Here is a 21,648-nt window from a genome sequence, read left to right on the forward strand (position 1 = left end):
CAAAGTTATCCAAGCATAGCAAAGACAATCCATCAAAACTGGAGTTATAAGGTATTCACGGGACAACAGCACTATATATTTGCGCACATTTGCACTACAGCATCCCTGCAGAATATCAGAGTGATATGTTTTGTTACAATGCTATTGTTTAGTTACCGTATGAATGAATCCATGTTGAAAAATGATAGTTATGTTTATATGTCACTGTACATATTGTATATAAAATGGGATATACTTTTGTAAATGGATTTGATTGATGGATTAAAATGTTTCATTTTCTGTCTAAAAGCATTTGTCTGTCTTTGGTGTTTTTGCAGCCAGTGGTATTGATTTAAAAGGTTACAACTTCTCTTTCATATTGGACTCCATTGGCAGAAGTACTGACAAGAACAAATGATGTCCTTTGAATGAAGCCTTTGTCTATATTAAAATGCGGCTTTTACTTAGACTGTGAGTTTCACAATACACTGCGAATTTGGCTGTAATCTTCATACAATCTAAATGAGTTCCATCTTGAGAAGTAGAGAGAGAGAAGTGGAGGAGATAGTTCCTCATTTAGAAACTCATTTTGAAACATTTCAAGTTTCCGGGGGTTAACTGATCTGTGACCTCACCCTTTTCAGTAACTTGAGGACATCCAGTCTCCAAGTCTCAATATGCTTTACAATACTTTATTATCACTAACGGCATTTATGTTTTGTCTTAGTCTTTTCCTGCTGTACAGAGCCAGTGTTTTAGAAAATGATTTTCGAAAACTCCAAGGGGACATAATTCTACAATTAAATCAGCCACGTTCTGAGGGAGTCAGTGATGGGAGCATGGCCAAGATGTCTAAAACAAGGGAGGTATGTCACTGATTATACAGGATGGAGTCATCTTGGACATTGTACTACTAAGATTTATGCCATTATCAAATACTCGGATAGCACTGCAATAATAATTGTTATCTAAATGCTCTGTTTTCTCTTAGGACATAAAGTCAAGTGCTTTCCAACAAACTCAAAAGAATTTTCTGAGATTGTCCTTTAGGAGAGTTAAACGGGAACAGGGCGGCTGTAGAGGTGGGTTTTGTCTGTTGAGAGATAAAAATGTGTCTATTAGTTCAAATCTAATCTGGTAGTGAGACCATAAACAGTTTAAGTTAATAAAATAATTATAGGTCTGTTTTCCCTTACCAGTGCCAAAGTCATTCCTGCAGTTAACAGCCAATACTAACAGACAACCATACGTAAGAGGTAAAGCTAAATTCAAGTCTTTGGCTTTTGGCATGGTAATGTCTGCCATTATTTTAGTAATGTCTGCCATAAGCCTATTTTGCCTTTCCCCATAGGAAATGTAACAGTGATCCCTTGGACTGTTGCTGTGCAGCAAGGACATGCAATTTCACCAAAGGGAAACAGAATTGTTGTGCAAGAGGATGGTTATTACATGGTGTTTGGACAAGTACTGTGTCACTTTAGAAGTATAACTCTCAAGCATAACTAAATTGATATTGCTTGTGATTTGTTCCAACTATGCTGCTCATGTTGCGCTTAATTCTCAGGTTTTGTTCGAAAGCTCCGGCGCCATTATGGGCCACATCGTTCGCAGCTGGGGTTCCACTGAATCAGGGATGAGATCAACAGAGCTTTTGCGCTGCTTGCAAGAGATGTCCCAGGAGACTTCTGTCAATACCTGCTACACTGCAGGTCAGTCAGGCACTGCAGTACAGTCCAAAGTTTGGACACATCTGATGCTTCTGCTTAAATGCTTGAAATTAGTTTCTTAGACAAATATAAACAGTGAAGTTGATGCCTATGTATGAATTTCTTTCCAAAGCCTTTGCCTGTCCATCAAGGCAAAGGGCGGCTGCTTTAAAGAATCTAAAATATATGATAGTTTTGTTTTGTTTAACACTTTTTTGGTTACTGCATAATTCTTTTAAAATGCAGAAAATAGTCAAAATAAAGACAAATGTGGTGTGTCCAAACTTTTGACTGGTAGTATACTACATCCTGGCCTCTTCAAATAATTAGCTTTGCCTGTTCATATGTTGGATTTGAAGGGCAGCTTTCATGTGGTCAATCCTGATGCTCTCTATTTGAATGACATGAATCCTCTGTCTCAGGCACAGTGAAGCTGAACCAGGAGGACGAGCTAGAGCTGGTGATGCTAAATCAACCTCAAGACGTGATCTCCATGGACGCACACTCAACCTTTTTTGGTGTCATGCAGCTGAACTGAAACAAGGCGGTATGAAAACGATAAGGACGCAGCTCGTTGTGGCAGGATGTAGGCAGCTGACACCAAGCTGTCTGAGGGGACGCAGATAGAGAGACGAGTGACAGCAGTCTACCGTGTCTTGGTGACTGTCATCCGGCTCAGTGATTTTTCTAAATGAACTGTCCAGCCATCAGTCTTCAGAAGACAGCTACTTTTGAAATCATTTTGTATAAAAGCCCAGTTATAATGTGTATCTTTCAGGTTACTCCTCATGGCCTTGTCCTCCTAACATTGTTTATGTGCGCTGCCACCTCCTTTCATCACAGTCTATTTCTGCGTGTCTCTTTATACCTTGCTGGGGGCTTCCCTCCACCGCCACACTGTCTGTTTATTTGTTCCTCTTGCCTATTTTAGAATGGTTTCCGTTTTCCTAAGACTATGGCAGGAACAAACAAAGGTATAAATTCATATTGTGTAGCCGAGGTGTTTTCCAGTTGACATAAAACAGATATCGTGGTATAATTAAAGTTGTTATATATGGGATAATTTGCCTTTGTACAAAACATTACATTTCCCAAATGGACTTTCCTTAAATAACCAGTATTAAGTTTGTATATTTGTCTGATGTGTTACAATTAAAACATATGTGATGACGTTTGATTAAAAGACTGTATTTCCCCAACTCAGAAGGTACTTTCTAAAACCGTTTTTTTGGAAAGTGCTTGTCATGGTAATGTCTTTATTGTGTAAATATAGTGTCCACAATGCCTATCTGGTGTCCACAGCTGTTTTCCCTTTTCTCTTTTTTTATGAAGCACGGCTATAAGAGGGTGTGTGTGAATGCGGGCTCTGACAACAGTAGTGGTACAGTATAACAACAGCAGAAGCAGCAGAGGGAGAATGCTCAGACACACACTCTCTAATCTCCTATTACTCTGGTCACTCGGCCATGACCTTTGCGTGCCATATAATGATCCAAAGGTAGGTTCAAACTGAACCTTTTTAATACATTGTAAAATCATTGCAATGTATTCAAACAGCTGTAGTCTCTAGAGGTGCACCTTTGCTGGTTTTGGGTGAACTTGTCAACTACTAAGGGTGCTTAACTGTGGTTTCCTTGGTTCACTCTTAATCATTCATTCTCCTTTCATTTCAAGGAGCAGTCCTGGCACAACCAGAACCTCTATTCTATTCCTGTGAATTTGGATACGAGGCTTAGAAGACTGGACCTGTCCAATAACTTCATCAGACAGTTGCACACACTTGGTCTGCCATACTTGGAGCAGCTGGACCTGAGTTGCAACCAGCTGGATCTCATCTCCGAAGGGGCTTTTGAAAACCTGGCTCAACTTGAAGAGTTGAATTTGTCCAGAAATGCGCTGAACAACAACCTTGGCAGTAACAGCAAAGCCCTCCAATCCATCAGTAGACTGAAGAGTTTGGACATATCAATGAACAGTTTGAATGATGATGCAGTGGAACTGTACCTTCGAAACAAATCTTCTCTTGATCAACTTAAGATGACTGGTAATGGCTTAACAAGACTCACGCACAACTTGTTCAAAGAGAGCAAGGGCTTGAGGGCCATTAGTATTGATGATAACCTGATAACAGATATAGAGCAGGGGACATTTGAACCTCTGAGCAGATTAGAGACGCTAAACTTGGCCAAAAATAATCTGGCTCACATCTGTGATTTTAAATTACATCAAGTTAAATATTTGAATCTCAGTCGAAATTCAATCGAGTTCTTTGTTACACAAGAAGATGACAAGTTGTACAGGCTTGAAATCCTTGATCTGAGTTTCAACAGACTCATTTATTTCCCAATTGTTCCAAAGATCAGTCGTTTGAAATATCTTTATTTACAGAATAATATGGTTGGTACCTTGAATTCAGAGACGACAATGATATCAGAGGTCAACTCTCTTTATAAAGACATTATAAGGGAGGAAGACAACACAAAAAATATACACTCAAACTGGGGGCTGATGCCATTGGTTTACATTGACCTGAGCTACAACCACTTCAGGTCTTTCCCACTGGAAACTTTGAGCCTTCTCTCGTCTTTGGAAACATTGAACTTAAGTTATAATTGTCTGCAAAACATCATCTGTAATAGTACAAATGATAGCCCATTGGGACACCATCACCAGCTTTTCTTTCCTTCCTTAAAGTACCTTGACCTGCAAAGCAATGGACTTCTAAATATTTCTCCCCACTTTCTTGAGTCTCTCACACAGCTAGAGACATTGAATCTACAGGAGAATTCAGTGAAACCTTGCGCAGCCATGGACCATTCAGAACTGCAAATCCTAAATCCTAATACGTCTTGTGTTGCCTTTGGGGAAATAAGGACTCTTAAACACCTCAACCTCAAAGAAAATGGTATAAAGATGCTTCATCCAAACACATTTGAGAAAACCTCTTTGGTTTCCCTTAACCTTGCAAGAAATTCAGACATGGTAATGCAAGTGGGCGCACTAGAGGGTGTGCAGAGGAGTCTTCAGTCGCTGATGATGAGTGAAATCAACATGAGCAGCTCGGATCTGTCTTTACCCTGCATGCCAGCCTTAACTCAGCTGAACATCTCAAACAACCGTCTCCATGTCATACCCAGCAGTTTAAGTTGTTCTCCTCTTAGAGAAATCGACATAAGAAGTAATGCTTTCGTGTCTTTAAACCATTCTTTGGTTAGGGATCTATCTGTACACCTCGATATCATGTATATTAGTGGGAATTGTTTCAACTGCTGTGACAGTAAGTGGCTGACGATCCTAAATGAGTTGAAGATGAAAGTGCCTGACATTAGTCAAGCTGAATGCATTACAAGAGGCAGTAAGATTAGTATGACAGATTATTTGAGAAACCCTTCAATGTATTGTTTGTTTCATACAAAGACACCAGAAATTAACTTTGGACAAGTAATTATAATTGTTTTATTTGTAACTACAGTATTAACAATGCTCATCATATTCACCAGGAATGTATGTTGCTACCAAAGATCATTTATAGTGTGATATGTAACATATATTGTCATTGTTTCATTATGCACATTGTTCCATTTATGCGTATGGGTTACATACAGTAGGCTAACCAAATACCTTCAGTGAGAAACTGGATAACAGGCTACAGTTAGCATACTTCCTGTGAGTGTGTGTGTTTCCATCACCCATGTTACTGTAAAGAGAGGTGGGGCTGAAAGACTGCTATACCATATAAATAACACAGTGGAGACGGTGTGATCTGACACGTGAATCTACTCTCACTCTGTCCATGCGTGACTCCATTGCACGCTACTAATCTGTGGAAAGTGCATTGTGACCTGTGCAGTTAAAATGTTGTGACTGAAGTTGGCTTTAATTTAACAACTCCTCAACTCCCAAGTTGTTTTGCTACAGTGATGTGCCAATTTATCAAGTCAATGAGATTTGCCTATCCTTCATTGTAATGTTTGTTTTCATATAAAAGTCTTAACCTTGGCGCAATTTTTTTTGACGTCTGTGAAGCCTTGCACAACATTCCCAGAATCTGGACTGGATGTGAACTTTTGAACTAGTCGATACGATGCCAATAAGTGAAATGCCAATAACAGTCCCCGTAAATTTTCCTGGTGAAAGCGCTTGAAGCTGTTAGTCAGATTAATATTTTGAGAAACCGTATCTAAGGAACAGTATTTATCTATTACAATTATCAGTTTTAATCTCTTGACCCCTGACCCCAGGAGAGTCATCTATGTGTCAGCCAAAAATCTCTTTGCAGCCATTGGAAACTTATCAAATATTGTAGTAAGTATAGAATCACATTATACATTGTATTATACATACTATTCTGACATTCCTCACTTTAGAAATATGAATCCCACTTTTCCCATTTTCCTTTAAGTAAATCATTGAGATTTTGATAGAGAGGAATTTCATCAAGTCATATTATATTTGCATCATGCGAAATGAAGGGCTGCTACTGTCGATCATCAACAGTGTGCAGGATGTTTGCCTCACCTAATCCAGTGCTTGAATATGGTTCTGCTAATTTAGAAGGATAATATCCCTCAATATAGCACATATTGATCAAAATGAGGTGAAACTAAAAACAGATTAAATAAACAGATAAACAGACTTTTCATTATTTTTACCAATTGCCCCTGCAGGTCCACAGACAACAATGGTGATCTGTTGCAATTTATGTAACACCCAAAATGCTGGTGAAAAGTGTGAAAGTGATTCTCATAAAATCCAGCAACAGCTACCAAATGACGCCATTTCAGACAAGACACTACAAACTTCTACAACTTTTCTGCAGAAAATGGACACTGGTACACGTTGCATGAAGACAGGAAAGCTTGATGACTCTTCTTGCAAATAGCGAATCAATGCGTGGTAAAAATGCAGCTTTACAAGGATATTACAGGGATTTTACAAGACTGTTACCGTCTCACCAAGTAGCTCAGGATAAACAATGGGAATAAAAGAGAAAGTGCCGTTGAAGGAGGATATCCTGTTGAGCAATTCCTCATATGGTCATTTTACAACTCCTACACTTGACACATCCTCCTCTTTTAAAGTGATGTAATGTGACATTTTGAAATTGTTCTAATGTATGCCCGTTATCACCGCGTCCACCTGGGTAGAGCCAGGGCTCAGGCTTGTGATTTCAGCATTACTGTCAGAAGAGGTGGGACGAGCCTATCAATCTGGGTCTTGAGCAAGATATACTGCAGGAAATTTCTCTCTTGCCCCACCCACAAGATTTACTAGATCAAGTAGCAGCTTGACAAGTTCAAGCAAAGAGCACTCAAAGAAAAGAACACCGTGCGGATAGTATTAGCTGTAAAACCATAGGAATGCATGTAGCAAATTGTGTTCATTCTTCTTCTTGGTGTTTTATGGTAGTTGGCATTCAAAATGCTGCAATAGCAGCAGCTGGTTTATTAACACCTTATGGTAAGTATTGGAAACTTGTACATAATATTACTGTCAATCTCTACTCCCTCTAATGCCTGTATTTCCACTAAATGCTACTCTAAACCCCATCACTTGAAATAATTAGGCAAGGAATTGTCCTCCATATCCATTTAGGCTTAAGATGATGAAAATCTCTTTCTCAATATTTCCTTAACATTTGCCGTTACATCTTTAATATCTGGGTCCTCTCTGGCTTCCTCTAAACTTCCATAGAGCAGTTCATTGTCACTGCAATATATCTTGCAAAATACCTTGTTTGATTCAGACAAAAAAAAAGATCCTTTTTGCTCTCTGACTGTTTTATCTGTTCCCTTGTCAGTAAAATCTCCCTTGACTTTCCACACTATTCAGCAGCTGTCTCCTCTGCTCGAATTTCACAACTTTTTCCTCCCTATTCCTTCTTGGACACAACGCTGACCCTGAATCAAAGTTTCCTTTACAAAAGCACTCTGCCTGGTTCTCCTTCTGCACGCTATACTCCTGGTAACATCTCAGTCAAGAACGTACATGGCCTCCATGATCCAGATTAATCCTCTCTGCACCATTACGGTGCATCTTTTTCCTCTTTCTCTGTCGATTCAAAGACACCGATGCACACCTGCAACTTTCCTGAATCATTGAGTAAAGTTCCAATCTGTAATAAGGTGCGACTTTGATCACTGCACAGTGTCCATGAAAACAGGGTGCTCCTAAAAGTGTGCACTGGTGTCAAGGAGGTTTTAGGAAGCAGTCTCAGTCTCACTTATTCATTCCCCATGGTTATGGCAGGTTAACTGCACGTGATGGGCTGCAGTCCGGTCGTCCAGGCTTCAACACACCCACCAAAAACCTCCATCAGAATTTTTAGTCCACTGTTCTGGGGGATTAGACAGCCTGCCAGGGCTGCTTAAATTAACTTTAAAAATGTCCCACAAACCAATGCCCCACGACTGGCACCGGAACCACTTCACATTTTTTCACCTACAGTGAACGACAGTGAAGGAGAAGCTGAAGAAAGAGCAGAACGCCCCACCACGGTTTTCCTCGAAACAAGTAGGAGGCCTGTTTGACTTTCAAAATGGCGGGTAATGGCTCCTCGTTGTCCACAGGTCGTCAGTAGCTGAAGAAAGAGCAGGACATATTTCATTTTCCAAATGAGAAAATCTGACACTATAAAGTAAAATCGTTGGAGTTGCGACATAGGATATCTCTGGACGGTCTTACACGCCCCTGCTGTTATGAAATTGAACCCTCCGTAGACATTTTCATTGGCCAAGCCAGGGACAACTAAGATTGCCAATACCTAAATCACCGATAACGGCTGTGAAGTACGTCAACAAGGACAGGAGGAGAAAAAAAGAAGAGCGCTGTTCTGTGGTAGATAACTCTCCAGATCCAGAAATATCAGCCTCATCTCTACAATAAACCAGTGAACAAACGGTGCTGTCAAACCGCCAATACCCTGTTAATATTAATGTTCACCGCCAGTATCATTTACATAATTAGTTGACTAGCTAATTAAAAACCTCCGTTTTCATAAGCAGAACCCGGATTCCTTCGCCGGAGGTACCAGCAGTTAACGCTACCAGCCCCAGTCGTCTCGTCATGACTCCGCAGCAGCTTTTCCAAAACGAGCCGGATCCATCCAACATCACACAGAAATGCCTAATAATTTACAAACTCCTCCTGTTGGAAAATGCTCGGAACACTCTCGATCAAGAACTTCGCAACTTCACCAACAAGGTAGGATAACGTGGGTTAAAAGCAGCCAACCTAACATACAGTATTGGCCATAATCTCTACATTAATTTAGCTAGCTAGCAAGCACGCCATCTGCATGTCACATCATTAGTTAGCTGCCACACCGATTATCGCTAGCTAAGCTGGCCAGCTAGCAAAGTTATGGTAAAGTTGGCTAACGTTAACCGTATAACTGAAACAAAACGTTGTTGATTCGAAAATAGTTGGTGAATATTCTATATCCTGCCTGCAATATCACATAATCTAACGGTTGTTAAACGTTTTCCTCAGGCCTATGAAGAGGTCCAAGGTTTCCTGAATTCACCTCTTCCAACCAGCCTGTACAGTGAAGTTATGAAGGCTGTGGATGCAAAATGCCAAGCTATTGACAAGCTCTTGGCTGTATTAAGAGACACAAGAAATGGTAAGTCAAAGAATAATGGTACAGTTTAGTAACTGGTGTGACTGTCAGGGGCAGGGTTGCAGATGTGCATGTGTAAAACAGGTCAGCCAAGGTGGCAGCACCAGCTGTATCCAACAGCTTGAGTCACGCACACCAGCAAACACAGTAGTATAATTACCTGGGCCACTGCCAGCTATCACATGATGTGGCTGTCCAATGTGTGATTTAGGAAAAGATTTTCAAAGTCTTCATTTTTCAAAACACAATCTCTCCCCCGGCCTTCCCCATCTGTGCAGGTCCGCAATTTTGTCTCCAAGCCTCTGCTGTAAACGTTATAACAAATCAACTTCAGCTACTCAAAGACAAAGGGATCTTGATGACAGATGTTCTCAAGTTTGGGCCCATGCTGCAGAATGTCCTTATGGCGAGCTCCATAACCAAAGCAGTCCAGGTGCTTGGAGCCACATTGTCCCTGCAGCAGTTGAAACAGTTCCTCATCTCCCAGCCTAAAGCGGTCCAGAATGATGTAATGATCTGTAGCATCTCATCTAGCCACAACACTGTCGTTCAGACTACCAGCTCATCCTGTCACTTTAAGGCCAAAGAAAAGGAACATGCTGTTATATTTGAGGAGAAACCCCAAACAGATGTAGTGGTTGAGCCACCTGCCATCATTCAACGTCAAAAGGATAACACAGAGCGGCCACCACTACCACCTCCCATTACAGCTATACTCCCAGAGCTCAGAAACCCTAACCCCATGAAAATAACAGTGAATGCACCACTAATTGGCTGGGGACGTGAGAATGATGTCCAGGTGCAGCACCAAAAACAAACATCCTCTCAGCTGTTGCACTTCCTCAGAACAAATGCTGAAAACAAGGGTGCAACGGAGGTCAGTTTAATCGAGTGGAGGAACAACTTTCAGTACACTTCAAGTTTGCCAACATCACCCACCATGAAAATAAAAAGCCACCAATTCAGATATGACGTGTCAGATGAAAGGAGATGTACTGATGCACTTCCCCCGAGGAAGAAGTTGCTTGTAGAAATGGAAAACCAAGCTCCAGTCTTCAAAGTAAAGCGAGTCGAGTCAAGCGGCTGTCTGACCTACACCTGCATGGTCGCCACCAAGACTGAACTGTGGGATATCGGAGACATCTTCACAGAGGCGAGACAGGAGCCCCCTGAAGCCAGCCCTTCGGAAAAAGAAATGGGCGAAGCATGCCAAAATGAAACCACCGCAAGCCTCCGTTTGAATTCCCGAAGTCTCCAGGCTACAGAACCTGAACCCCAGAACAGTTCTGCTGTTGCAACAACGTCAACGATCAACCGCATAAGCATCCCAGAGTTCCAGATCAGGAAGTTTGAAGAGATTGAGGTTGTGGTGTCTCATATCGTCAGCCCAGGCAACTTCTACATCCAGCATGCAGACTCCACCGTGAATCTGCAGGCCCTTGTCACAGAGTGAGTTATTAGGAGTGGCTTCTAATCTCTTGTCTGTAGCGGCTTTTTCTCAGCTTTTCTCAATCCTCACTGATTTGCTGATCACATTTGCAGGACTTTAAAGGCCCCTTGTCCTTTTTGTTCATTATTTTGTTTGCCTATTACATAAACACAAGGCAAAATTGGACTGCACGCTTTTATAGAATTTTTTTTTTTTAAATGTATTCCACATGTTTCTGGTTGTCCGATTATTTTTCTCATTTGCAGCAGCTGGAAAGCCAGTAGTTCACTTTCGGAGCAGATTTGCATTCCAGACATCGGAGCCCATGTAATGGGTTGGTTCCCGAAGCAGGAAAAATGGTGCAGGGCCCAGGTGATGAAGATATGTGGGATAAGTGAAGGTGGGCCCAATTTTCATACATGGTAATGATTTTGCAAATACTTACCCCTAGATGGTAGCAATGTCACTTCTGTTGCCTGTAGCCACTGAAGAGGACATTACTGCATATGTTCCTTCAGTTGAAAAGGGATGGATTCTAGTTCTTTTCTGACTTAACCCTATCATGCTCTCTACCTTTCATATGTAAGATAATAATACCACTGACAGTGCTGGGAGTGGCACAGCCATCAAGGTGGAGGTGAAGAGGCTGGACCATGGTGACACTGCCTGCCTGTCTCTGTGGAACGTCAAGGAGCTGACCCCAGAAATGGCCAACTTTCCCCTCCAAGCTGTACAGGTCTCACTGGCAAATGTGAGTGGTTCCATATAGATATTATATAGCCTAAATTTTGGCTTCATCATTTTAAATATGCATTTAAACTAGTACTTGAATCTCTCTCATTGATGGAGATGTTCAAACACAGACATGCAGAGTATCTTTTCCCCCCTTCTCGTTCTCTCCCTCTCAGTATTTGGACTCGTGGAAATGGTTAATATATTGTGTTCCACTCTGAGAGTGTAGCCTGGATTGTTGGCATTTGTCCATGTGATTAGTCACAGTCTTATCTATTGCTCGGTGATAAAGGAAATGAATTATCACAGTGCATGGTATTTAGTGTCTGTATCCTCCCCCTCAGGTGATGCCTGTGAATGGGAAGGATTGGTCTGAGCAGGCAGTGGGCTGGTTTCGAGCAATGGTGCACAACAGGACACTGTATGCCAGGCTTTACCCACAGGGGCCCAAAGTAACAGTGGAGCTGTTCTTGGAGAAGGGAAAGATAGGTGCCATGAGGTACTTAAGTATGAAACACAAGAAATGCATTCTGAATAGTTGTTAACTTATGATTTATGGAATGATTAATAGCATGGGATGGAAGTTGATAACATCACTTTCACATTTATTGCTATTAAGCCCCATTGCACAGAGATCTGTTATGTCTGTCATCAACTTTTGGTTTTGTCTGTCTTTATTGCTTGGATGTTTTTATGTTTTCTTTTACTATGTTGGCTTCATAATTACCCCCACAGGGATAAATAAAAGTTTTTGTTTTTTTTGATTGAATTGAATATCTAGCAGGTAGATGTTATCACTGGAAACAAGTGTGGCATTTTATTTTGCCAACTGTCATTGTACAAATGATGTATTTTTATGTGTCAAGATGAAATATAGCACCTGAATGCATCGTTCCTTTTTAGTAGTTCAAGTGGGGAGTTATACAACACAGTAACTGTACAATGGTGGTGTTTGTTCATTTCAGGAGAGGTGCACCGCTGTCTTTGAGACTGGCCCAGAACGGACATGCAAAACATGACAAACTGAAAAATGTTGGTGTCATAAAACGAAGTGAGTAGCTCTACAGTTTTGGAATGTTTTAATTTTTGCATCTAGGTGGCAGTGTAGCCTATGTATGACCGATGCAGCACTCTCATTCTCATTCAAAATTTTAATGCTTTGCTTTCTTAGGCACTTTTCAGCTTAAAATGAGAAAACAGGAGTCTGACTGGGAGAAATACCTCATCTCACGCTATACTCAAAAGTAAGAAGTGATTCTGAAAGAAGGGGATGTGGTTTACAGAGTTGTTGCTGTAATTTTTTCTCAGTCTAATTCAAAACCCAAAATAGCAGCCCTGCCGTGAAGCACACAGATCTATCTTAAACATGGAGAAATTTGATAACTCCAGTTCATAGATGAGAGCTTTAGATTGATTGTCTGATTTTGATTATGACCAGATTTGAAGACCAGTTTACAAGTGAAAGTACAGTGGAATTTCATTGAAGGCTAGATGTTGACAAGCTGCTGTTGTGATTGGCTCTTTGCAGCACACTAACAAATCAAGAATGTTCTAACTTTAAAGGAGGTAAAGACCTTTTTTTTTTTTTTACCATTTTTTATAGTTCAAATGGAGTAGCAGGTATCAGCTTTCTTCTGTATTTTGATACTTAACATTGCAGTTCATAACACTGCTACAAAACTAGGTCTAGTGAATTTCTTGCACCATATCTCTACTCTAATCCAGTTTTACACTTGATTAATGATGATTAATGATTCTCCATATCCTCACTATTCAAACTGGAACACAATTTCCTAACTTCTTAAAAGTCTTTAAGGATTTAATCTAATCCTGTTTAAGGGTCTAACAGGTTTTGACTTAATTGTCCTTAGAGGGGTGATTGAAATAAAAACAGAAATTACATTATCAGTATTTTTTTTTCTAAATTTTTCATATGCAAAGGGTTAGGGATACCAAATTCTGGCATATGTTGTATTATTTTGAGTCTTTCTAAGCCCTAGAAAGTTTTGTATTTCTGTATCTTCTACTCTGTGGTTTGCATTTCACCTCTCCTTATTTCCCCAAAGGCAGAAAAGTCTAATATTTTGTCCTGATCATTTCAACCACTAGACAGTGCCAATTCAGTCAGATTATCTGCCCGCTATTAAGTGTTGCTTGGTTTCTCTGATATGCCACGAACAGACTGCTTTTGCTTTTTCTTTTATGTATCACATTCCTTTGACAAGAATAATTACTAAAACTGCCTTACCTTTTGTTAACATTAATATCTAGTTCTTGTATTCCTGTACTGTTTGAGTTTGACAAAAATTGAAAATGTATTTTGAATGTACAAATCTATGCTTTATAGCAATAAAGTGCATGGTATCTAAATTTAAAAATATGTCTTATGTCTCCCTATATTGTTGAGTTAGTAGTTTATAGAGAGAATACAAATGAGTTTTATTTCATTCAAAGAATTACTAGGCCACCCAAACCCTCCCACTACATTGTCAAAAGTGACGCAGAAACGCTCATGGCACAGTAAACTGCTGTAGGTCATCTGATAGTGCATGACAAACAACTGCATTGTGTTTTTCCCTGCATTCACTTCATTCTCTTGATACTGTAAATTATTGTGTTACTTGTATTGTAGGGAGGAGTTTGAGCAGAATAAACTGACAGTGCTCAAAGGGATTATGACGGCAAGTATATGCCAATGTGTGTTCATGAAGGTTTGAGGGCAAAAACATTGTTTAAAATTTGTGATCCTCCATGTGACAACATGCTGTAGCTTAGATCATTCATAAGCAGACTAGTATTTTACAGCTGCTGGCACAGAGACAGGGCTCAGTGATATTCCACCCTATAGTCTAATTGTGAAAGCAGTTTCTCGGCGAAGTTACTCTTGACCCAAGTGAATGTCTGGGTATTTGCTATGCTCTGCTGTCAACATGATTTAGTAAATATTTGAAGCAGATTTAACATGAAAGTAGTCCATAATAAAACTAGTTATGGCTAGGATCATTTGTTTCTTCCCTAATATGCACAATTAAATTGATTGGGAAAACAGCTTGCTATTGTGGCATGGAACAATGATCATTTGTGAAGTTTATTATACAGCTGCAGTTAATATCAAATTATGAATTCAATACAATTTTCAGATCTACAGTGTATATGGTGTTTGTATCATAAATTGTTGATATACTCTTGCATGTCTAATGTAGTATGTTACTAAGTATATTTTGACTTTGATTTGTGGCATGTTCTATATCACAAAAAGTAGCTCGATGAGCAATCAAGACATAGCATTTTAGACAGTCTCAGTTAAATCCGTTGTATAAATAATCTCCTCAGTAAGACTGGCTTTCATTTTCCACCCCAGCAGTGTTTGCAATAATTCAACAGTTCATGTACTTTCTGGATGAATCTGCAAACCTGTTACTGACTCCCTACTCTCTCCATGACAGTGGCTCAGGTCAAAATCACCCTTCACTTCCCTGCCCCGCCAAGCACAATAAATAATGTGGCAGGCTCAGGCCTTTTGTGTCCACACAGATTCTTTCTTTTGCTTGGGGTAGGCGGAAATCGAGGCGTTTGATCTGAATTCTAAAGAGTCTTGTTGCAGCCCAATAAAGGATGCCATTGTATGTAAATGGTTTATATAAGAGCATATGACCGCTACGGTGCAGGGCAGTGGCTAGTGGCGGAGGAATGATTAGCATTTTCCAAACGCATGGTGTTCTCAATCCAGCCTTTTGGTTTGCTAAAAAACACAATATTTTAATTCATTTCCACCCATTTTGTACACATTTTTGTGTACCACCACAGCTGAAGGTAAAATACATGTTCTATCCTTCATCAATTCTATTTTGTACTAACATTCAGTGTGCAGTGAAGTCAGATTTGGGGTGAGTGATGGCTGAGGTGCCCCAGATGTTTTGCCAAATACTTGGCGTGCTGTTGTGCAAATTATCGTTGCTCTGCATAGTAGTAGTATTTGAATGAAACAACTTTTCAGGATATAAATATCTCTTAGTTGGATCATTTTATGTTTTTATTTAGGCAAATCAGATCAAGCCTATTGCCTTTCTTACAAACAATAGAGGTCTCTCATTTGTTGTAGGAAAAAAATCTAATGAGATGGATGTCTTGCTGATTCCTTGGAGAAATTGGCTGGCATAGTCTGTCAGTCTGTCTGCAACTGAACTGTAGGTCAGATTGGGAGTACAGTATTAATACAGAGCGAGCAAATCACGTGGTTCGGCGAATCTTTCGCAATTGGCTTCGATCTCTTACGTCTTGTGACGGTGCACGGCGGTAGGCCATCGCCCCTGCTCTTATACCGCCAACAAGTTACTTGGCAATTCTCGTCTGTTGTTCCTACTCTGCCAAATCCAGCTTGATGTTCAGGCCACACCTGAAGATGGTCATCTTTGGACCTTTACACCGCCGGCTGAGCCTGGTAAACTTCTTCAAAACTGTTATAACAGTTAGACTTTTACAAAATGATTGCGTAAAGTTGTAGTGGAAGATGACAGTGGTAATAGCTCGCAAGTTATTCAATGTTTTCCACCTGTTATACCATTGCTATAAATATGACTGTCTTTATGCAAGGCTACAAAGCTGCGGTTTTCATTAAGTTAGTTTGTATTTTGCTTTTCCTGAAAAATGTTTGACTATTGATATATTAATACACTATTTCGCTTGACAACATCATTCACTTGATCTATTACTCATTAATTATATGGTTATACCAGTTAACCTTCTTAAGATGTAGATGTAGCTTAGCCTACATCCGTGTTATAACATTTAACCTTTGCCTTTCCAGACCTGGAATCGAAAATGAACTGGGGGTCCTTTTATGCCGTGATCAGCGGCGTAAACAGGCATTCTACTGGCATTGGACGCATTTGGCTCTCTGTCATCTTCATCTTCCGTATCTTGGTGCTGGTGGTGGCAGCTGAGAGCGTCTGGGGAGATGAGAAGTCGGGCTTCACCTGCAACACCCAGCAGCCCGGATGCAACAGTGTCTGCTACGACCAGTTCTTCCCCATCTCTCACATCCGCCTCTGGGCGCTCCAGCTCATCCTAGTCTCCACCCCTGCCCTGCTGGTGGCCATGCATGTGGCCCACCGACGCCACATTGACAAGAAGATCCTGAAGAGGTCGGGCCGCGGCAGCCCGAAGGAGCTAGAACACATCAAGAACCAGAAGTTCCAGATCACTGGAGCTCTGTGGTGGACATACATGATCAGTATCATCTTCAGAATAATCTTCGAGGTGGCTTTCCTCTACATCTTCTACTTGATCTATCCTGACTTTAAGATGGTGCGTTTGGTGAAGTGTGACTCATACCCATGCCCCAACACAGTGGACTGTTTTGTCTCCAGACCCACAGAGAAGACCATTTTCACTGTGTTCATGCTGGCAGTGTCCGGGGTGTGTGTGCTGCTCAACCTGGCCGAGGTGATATACCTCATAGGCAGGGCCTGCATTCGGTGCTTACACGGCTCGGAAGAAGAGTCCAAAGTGGCTTGGATAACTCAAAAATTGTCTTCCTATAAGCAAAACGAGATCAATCAGCTGATAGCAGACCATTCACTCAAGTCTAAGTTCACTGTGACCAAAAAGAGCCCAGTTGACAAGGGTGAGAGGTGTTCTGCTTTCTAAGACACTACCTTTCCTTTCCCAGTGAAACTAATCAACAGTAATGTCCATGGAGCGTGCTGTCATACTGTTGCTCTGCATTAATGTTACATATACTGTATATTTGCTCATTTTGAATATACTCATTTAGACCGTTCATTCATGTATTGTATCATTCAGTCAGTTGTTTGGTGATTCATCCATTTTTCCATTTATTCTACTGACACAAGCATTAGCTGCTGTTGGAACTTGTCTAAAAGATATGGAGCCGGTACTGTAGGTTAAAGAAGGAAAGAGTCCTGTACAAATTGAAATGCTGGAAAGGAAGGTTAACTTTTTCATTGTGATCAAAAATGTCGCTAATATGTCTCATATCTAAATTCCAATCCAGGTCAAAGCTGGTGCAAGGCAAAGGAGAAAGGGGCATTTATTTGAGTAAATGTCTTATAGGAATAGTATGACAGCAACATTTGATTTTATTGGACAATTTTAGCTATTTGATTGTGATATATTGTATACAGACAGCTGTAACTACTGTGTAACTTTATTAGCATACAGCTACTGAAATATTATAACAGATGGTGCTAACGGGAAACCAAAGAAAACTGGTAAAAGCTATCCCAACAAAGGCAACGGACATTGGATATTATAGTGTTAAAAATAAAAAATAAAATGACATATAAGTAAAACTTTTTTTCCTAAAACATTTTTGTTACTACTGAACAATTAGTAAAGTAAATTATTTCACTAATTATCAATTGTGCTGACACAATATTCAGAAGTGTGACAGATCAAAGGTTTTTAATAAGATCTTCAGTTGGAAGTTGGAAGTTTCAGTGATCTTGTATAAACTTATTCTGGACTCTTTCCAGGCCTAATTCACTAACTAAAATGGTGTTTTTTTTGCAGATGCCACATGATGTTCAAATGAATAGGCAAAATTAGAACAATTCATTCATTCTTATTCCCTCTTGTCTGCTGGGTCGCTCTTAGCATTTTGCAGATCCCAGCCAAGCACTGTCCATATTTCATCCTCTTAAAAAGTACTTGAATTCCTTGAATTGTAAATCACCTACTCCCATGCAGCTTCTGTTTGAGGTCATCTTTGTGTTGGTTCTCAGAAATGTTTGAGATACTTCTTAACAGAGACCCATCACTGTCAGAAAGCTTCCCATTATACCTGCCTCCCTTCATATCAGCATGCCATATATTATTCTGTATCTCTCTGGTCCTGTGCGCCTTTTAGACTAGACGTAGGCTGGCATCTTTTTATAGAGTTGTTGTGTTTTGAAATTAACCTGCTATTGTTTTTACTCACATTGTAATATATACAAAAAAGTCTTATGTAGACATGCCTAAATGTGCATATATCAATTTACATCCAGGTAAACAATCCGGTTAAAATATAAAAAAAAATGGGCTAGAACTGTATATATGTACATTATTTAATATTAAAAAATAAACTTTGTGTTAATTTGACAAATATATTGACACAAACTATTCAGCAGTCATATGAAGACTTCTTGTTTCATTTCATGGCAGTGTTACCTCTCAACATTTTATTGTGAAATGGGCTGTGTTGAATGGATAAAAGGATCAAAGTTGTCCAAGGAAAGTGTTCTTGGTGATTATGTACCCCATGTTTTCTATTTATTTGGTACTAGAATGGCTCATCTCAACACTGACATGTTGAAGCCGACACCTCCCTGTTGACTTAGCTCCATTCTGTCACTGCGATTTGTAACTTGAAGACCCAAATGGCTACTCATCTCCAAGTCATGCCCCCTATGATAGGAGAGACCCTCATGCTATATTTAGACCACAGTAGCACTTGTGGCCAGACAGACTTAGCAGACAACCTTTATTGGCCAGCTGCCCTGTCACTCACTGTAACAAGCGAGTAGAGGGGCTTTAATAGTTTACATTAGAGAGTGTGCCCTGTGCCAAATTTAACCATGGGGGGAGGGGGTTGAGGGAGGGCAAGCCGGACTTGCTTGTGAGTGTGTCCAGCAGGTTATGTGTGCTGTGGCCAGTGGAAGACCCCAAGGCCTCTGGATCCTGGATAAGCCGCAGTTGAAGACGGAGGACTGAGTCGGTGGGTTTGCCGGTGTGGAACAGAGGCTGCGGCTAGCGAGAGTCCAGTTTTCCTGTCCATTCAAGGGCATTGCCGGGGGCCCGAGGACCGACCTCGCGCTGAGGCCTGCGAGCGAAGCAGGGGGACCTCATGGACCCTCACAGACACGTAGTGCTCCTCCACAGGGGATGTATAAGCTGACAAGGTGGGTTACCCAGTGAGTGTGTGATTCCACAGGAACTTTAGTCTTCTTTGTGAATTGAAGTATTCGTGCAACTGGGAATCAAAGTTAGAAATAATCAAACACAAGACGACTCAGAGTAGATGTTGTGGCCAAAGCCTTTAGTTTGTTTATACCAACTGACTTGTGTGGGAAGACGATGTAAGGGGTTGTGAAATCTTAAACCGTAGCATTCATTTTTTCCCATCCTCGTGGAAGAAAGTCTCTTGGTTTTATTGGTTGTCAGACTGTGTTTTTCATAGTATTATCATTTGTCTTGGGAGATTCCATTGTCTGGTGGACTTAATATTTAAAGCGTTTCCTTTTGCTTGAAATCACAGTTCAGCCCAAAGTCTACAATTGTGGAAGACACTGGCTAAGTCTGCAGTATCACCTTTAGTGAATTCTTATGGTCTTATGCATTTTTCTAATCACTTTTCAGCAAACATCAGAACTCACGCTCCCACACAGTAGCTTATGCTGAATTTGCTGTACGACTACTGTACATCAGAGAAGTTGGGTGTATTTATAATGTATAGTGTATCAGTGACTTACGATCCTGTCATTACTTGACTATTTCTAATTCGCACTTCCACCACGTCTGCCCGGTGTTTCATTTCACCTTGTGTGGATCATGTTACCCTGGCATGACGGCCAGCAGCCACGGCATCATGACCGGAACCTGCCATCTCCCTGTCCACACTTACCAAATATATACCCTCCTAAAGTAAATATAATCCTGTCTGTACCCGTGTGGAAAGGGCCACTACCTGCCCAGCATTGGAGTCACCAAGTTGAGCACTCAGTTAACAGCTTGGCTCACTAGAGACTCCTTTGGTCTAAGCTCTACTGTACTTGGTAAGACATTTTGGAAAGGAAGACTAAACTTCATGTTAGAACTTCTAGCCATTAAAAAACATTGGGAACACTGGAGCTTCATTGAACCTTTGGATCATTTTTGATATTTCACAAATTTTGTCAAGTCATGTCATTTACTTGGTTTATAGACTAAGCTCTACGTAGATTAAAAATCATGTGAAAAATCTGTTTCTGTACTTAAACTCTTGTTCAATCCCTCTCTAGCCATAGATCTGATCTCACACAGCCATGGGGGACTGGAACCTGCTGGGGAAGCTTCTGGAAAAAGCCCAGGAGCACTCCACTGTGGTGGGGAAGGTGTGGCTCACGGTTCTGTTCATCTTCCGCATCCTCATCCTGAGCGCTGCGACAGAGAAGGTGTGGGGCGACGAGCAGTCAGGCTTCACCTGCGACACCAAGCAGCCCGGTTGTGAGAATGTGTGCTACGACATCACTTTCCCCATCTCGCATGTCCGGTTTTGGGTGCTGCAGATCATCTTTGTGTCCACGCCTACATTAATCTACCTGGGACATATCCTCCATATGGTGCGAATGGAGGAGAAGCAGAAACAGAAGGAGAAGGATATGGCACAGCATACGGACAAGCAGGCTCTCATTGTGGAGACTAAACACAAGAAGCACCTGATCAGGGACGATAAGGGCCGCGTGCGCCTGCAGGGGGAGCTCTTACGCACCTACGTCTTCAACGTAATCTTTAAAACCCTGTTTGAGGTGGGCTTCATTGTGGCCCAGTACCTCTTGTATGGCTTTGAGCTGAAGCCCATGTACACGTGTGACAGACCCCCATGCCCCAACGTGGTGAACTGCTATATATCCCGTCCCACAGAGAAAACCATCTTCATTATCTTTATGTTAGGAGTGGCCAGCGTGTCGCTGCTCCTTAACCTCGTAGAGGTCTATCACTTGGGCTTCACTAAGTGTCGGCAGGGTATAAGCTACAGGAGAGCTCATCCCCCCGGTACCATCTGCAAGGAGCCCAACGAGGCAGCAGTGCCATTTGCACCCAGTTACGATGACTACTTCCACCAAGTCCAGCCTGGCTACCCGCCCGTACCCAGCTACAACCTCTCCCCTCTGTCCGAGGAGTCGGACTCTTCCTTCCACCCCTACCACAGCAAGGCGGCTTACAAACAGAATAAGGACAACTTGGCGGTGGAGAGGAGCAGCAGCAAGCCAGAGGAATGTGACCTGAAAGCAAAGAAGGGAGCAGAATCAGCCCCTGGGTCACCTACGCAGGCCAGGGCCGGCCGCCATGCCAAACACAGCAACAACAAGACTAGAATAGATGATCTGAAGATATGAGAGGGTTTATGTTTCTCTGAGGGGTCTTAAATTGCTGTGAAGGGGTCATATGTTGCTCTGAAGCACTCCGATATGCCCAAC

General features: G+C 41.2%; 4 protein-coding genes across 4 annotated transcripts; all 4 read left to right on the forward strand.

The window, feature by feature from the left end:
• Positions 1-628: 628 nt before the first annotated feature.
• On the forward strand, positions 629-2,995 carry LOC139649743 (tumor necrosis factor ligand superfamily member 13B-like). Its single transcript, XM_071526232.1, has 6 exons — positions 629-845; positions 971-1,061; positions 1,179-1,235; positions 1,331-1,443; positions 1,544-1,688; positions 2,108-2,995. Exons 1-6 carry the CDS (start codon positions 657-659, stop codon positions 2,221-2,223), a joined length of 711 nt encoding a protein of 236 aa, XP_071382333.1. The 5' UTR covers positions 629-656; the 3' UTR covers positions 2,224-2,995.
• Positions 2,117-5,659, forward strand: LOC139649742 (transforming growth factor beta activator LRRC32-like). The gene is made up of 3 exons (XM_071526231.1): positions 2,117-2,232; positions 3,018-3,183; positions 3,360-5,659. Exons 2-3 carry the CDS (start codon positions 3,043-3,045, stop codon positions 5,220-5,222), a joined length of 2,004 nt encoding a protein of 667 aa, XP_071382332.1. The 5' UTR covers positions 2,117-2,232; positions 3,018-3,042; the 3' UTR covers positions 5,223-5,659.
• A 10,236-nt stretch (positions 5,660-15,895) lies between these two features.
• LOC139649736 (gap junction beta-1 protein-like) lies at positions 15,896-17,116 on the forward strand. Its single transcript, XM_071526224.1, has 2 exons — positions 15,896-15,908; positions 16,275-17,116. Exon 2 carries the CDS (start codon positions 16,289-16,291, stop codon positions 17,114-17,116), a length of 828 nt encoding a protein of 275 aa, XP_071382325.1. The 5' UTR covers positions 15,896-15,908; positions 16,275-16,288.
• Positions 17,117-19,284: 2,168 nt separating this feature from the next.
• Positions 19,285-21,567, forward strand: LOC139649726 (gap junction alpha-3 protein-like). Its single transcript, XM_071526214.1, has 2 exons — positions 19,285-19,371; positions 20,470-21,567. The coding sequence occupies exon 2, from the start codon at positions 20,494-20,496 to the stop codon at positions 21,565-21,567; it is 1,074 nt and encodes a 357-aa protein (XP_071382315.1). The 5' UTR covers positions 19,285-19,371; positions 20,470-20,493.
• Positions 21,568-21,648: the final 81 nt, after the last annotated feature.

The sequence above is a fragment of the Centroberyx affinis genome, unplaced genomic scaffold (assembly GCF_046629955.1).
Source record: "Centroberyx affinis isolate AG114_WGS23_722 - 3 ecotype Tasmania unplaced genomic scaffold, CSIRO-AGI_Caff_v1 ptg001395l_1, whole genome shotgun sequence".
In the NCBI taxonomy this organism is placed as follows: domain Eukaryota; kingdom Metazoa; phylum Chordata; class Actinopteri; order Beryciformes; family Berycidae; genus Centroberyx; species Centroberyx affinis.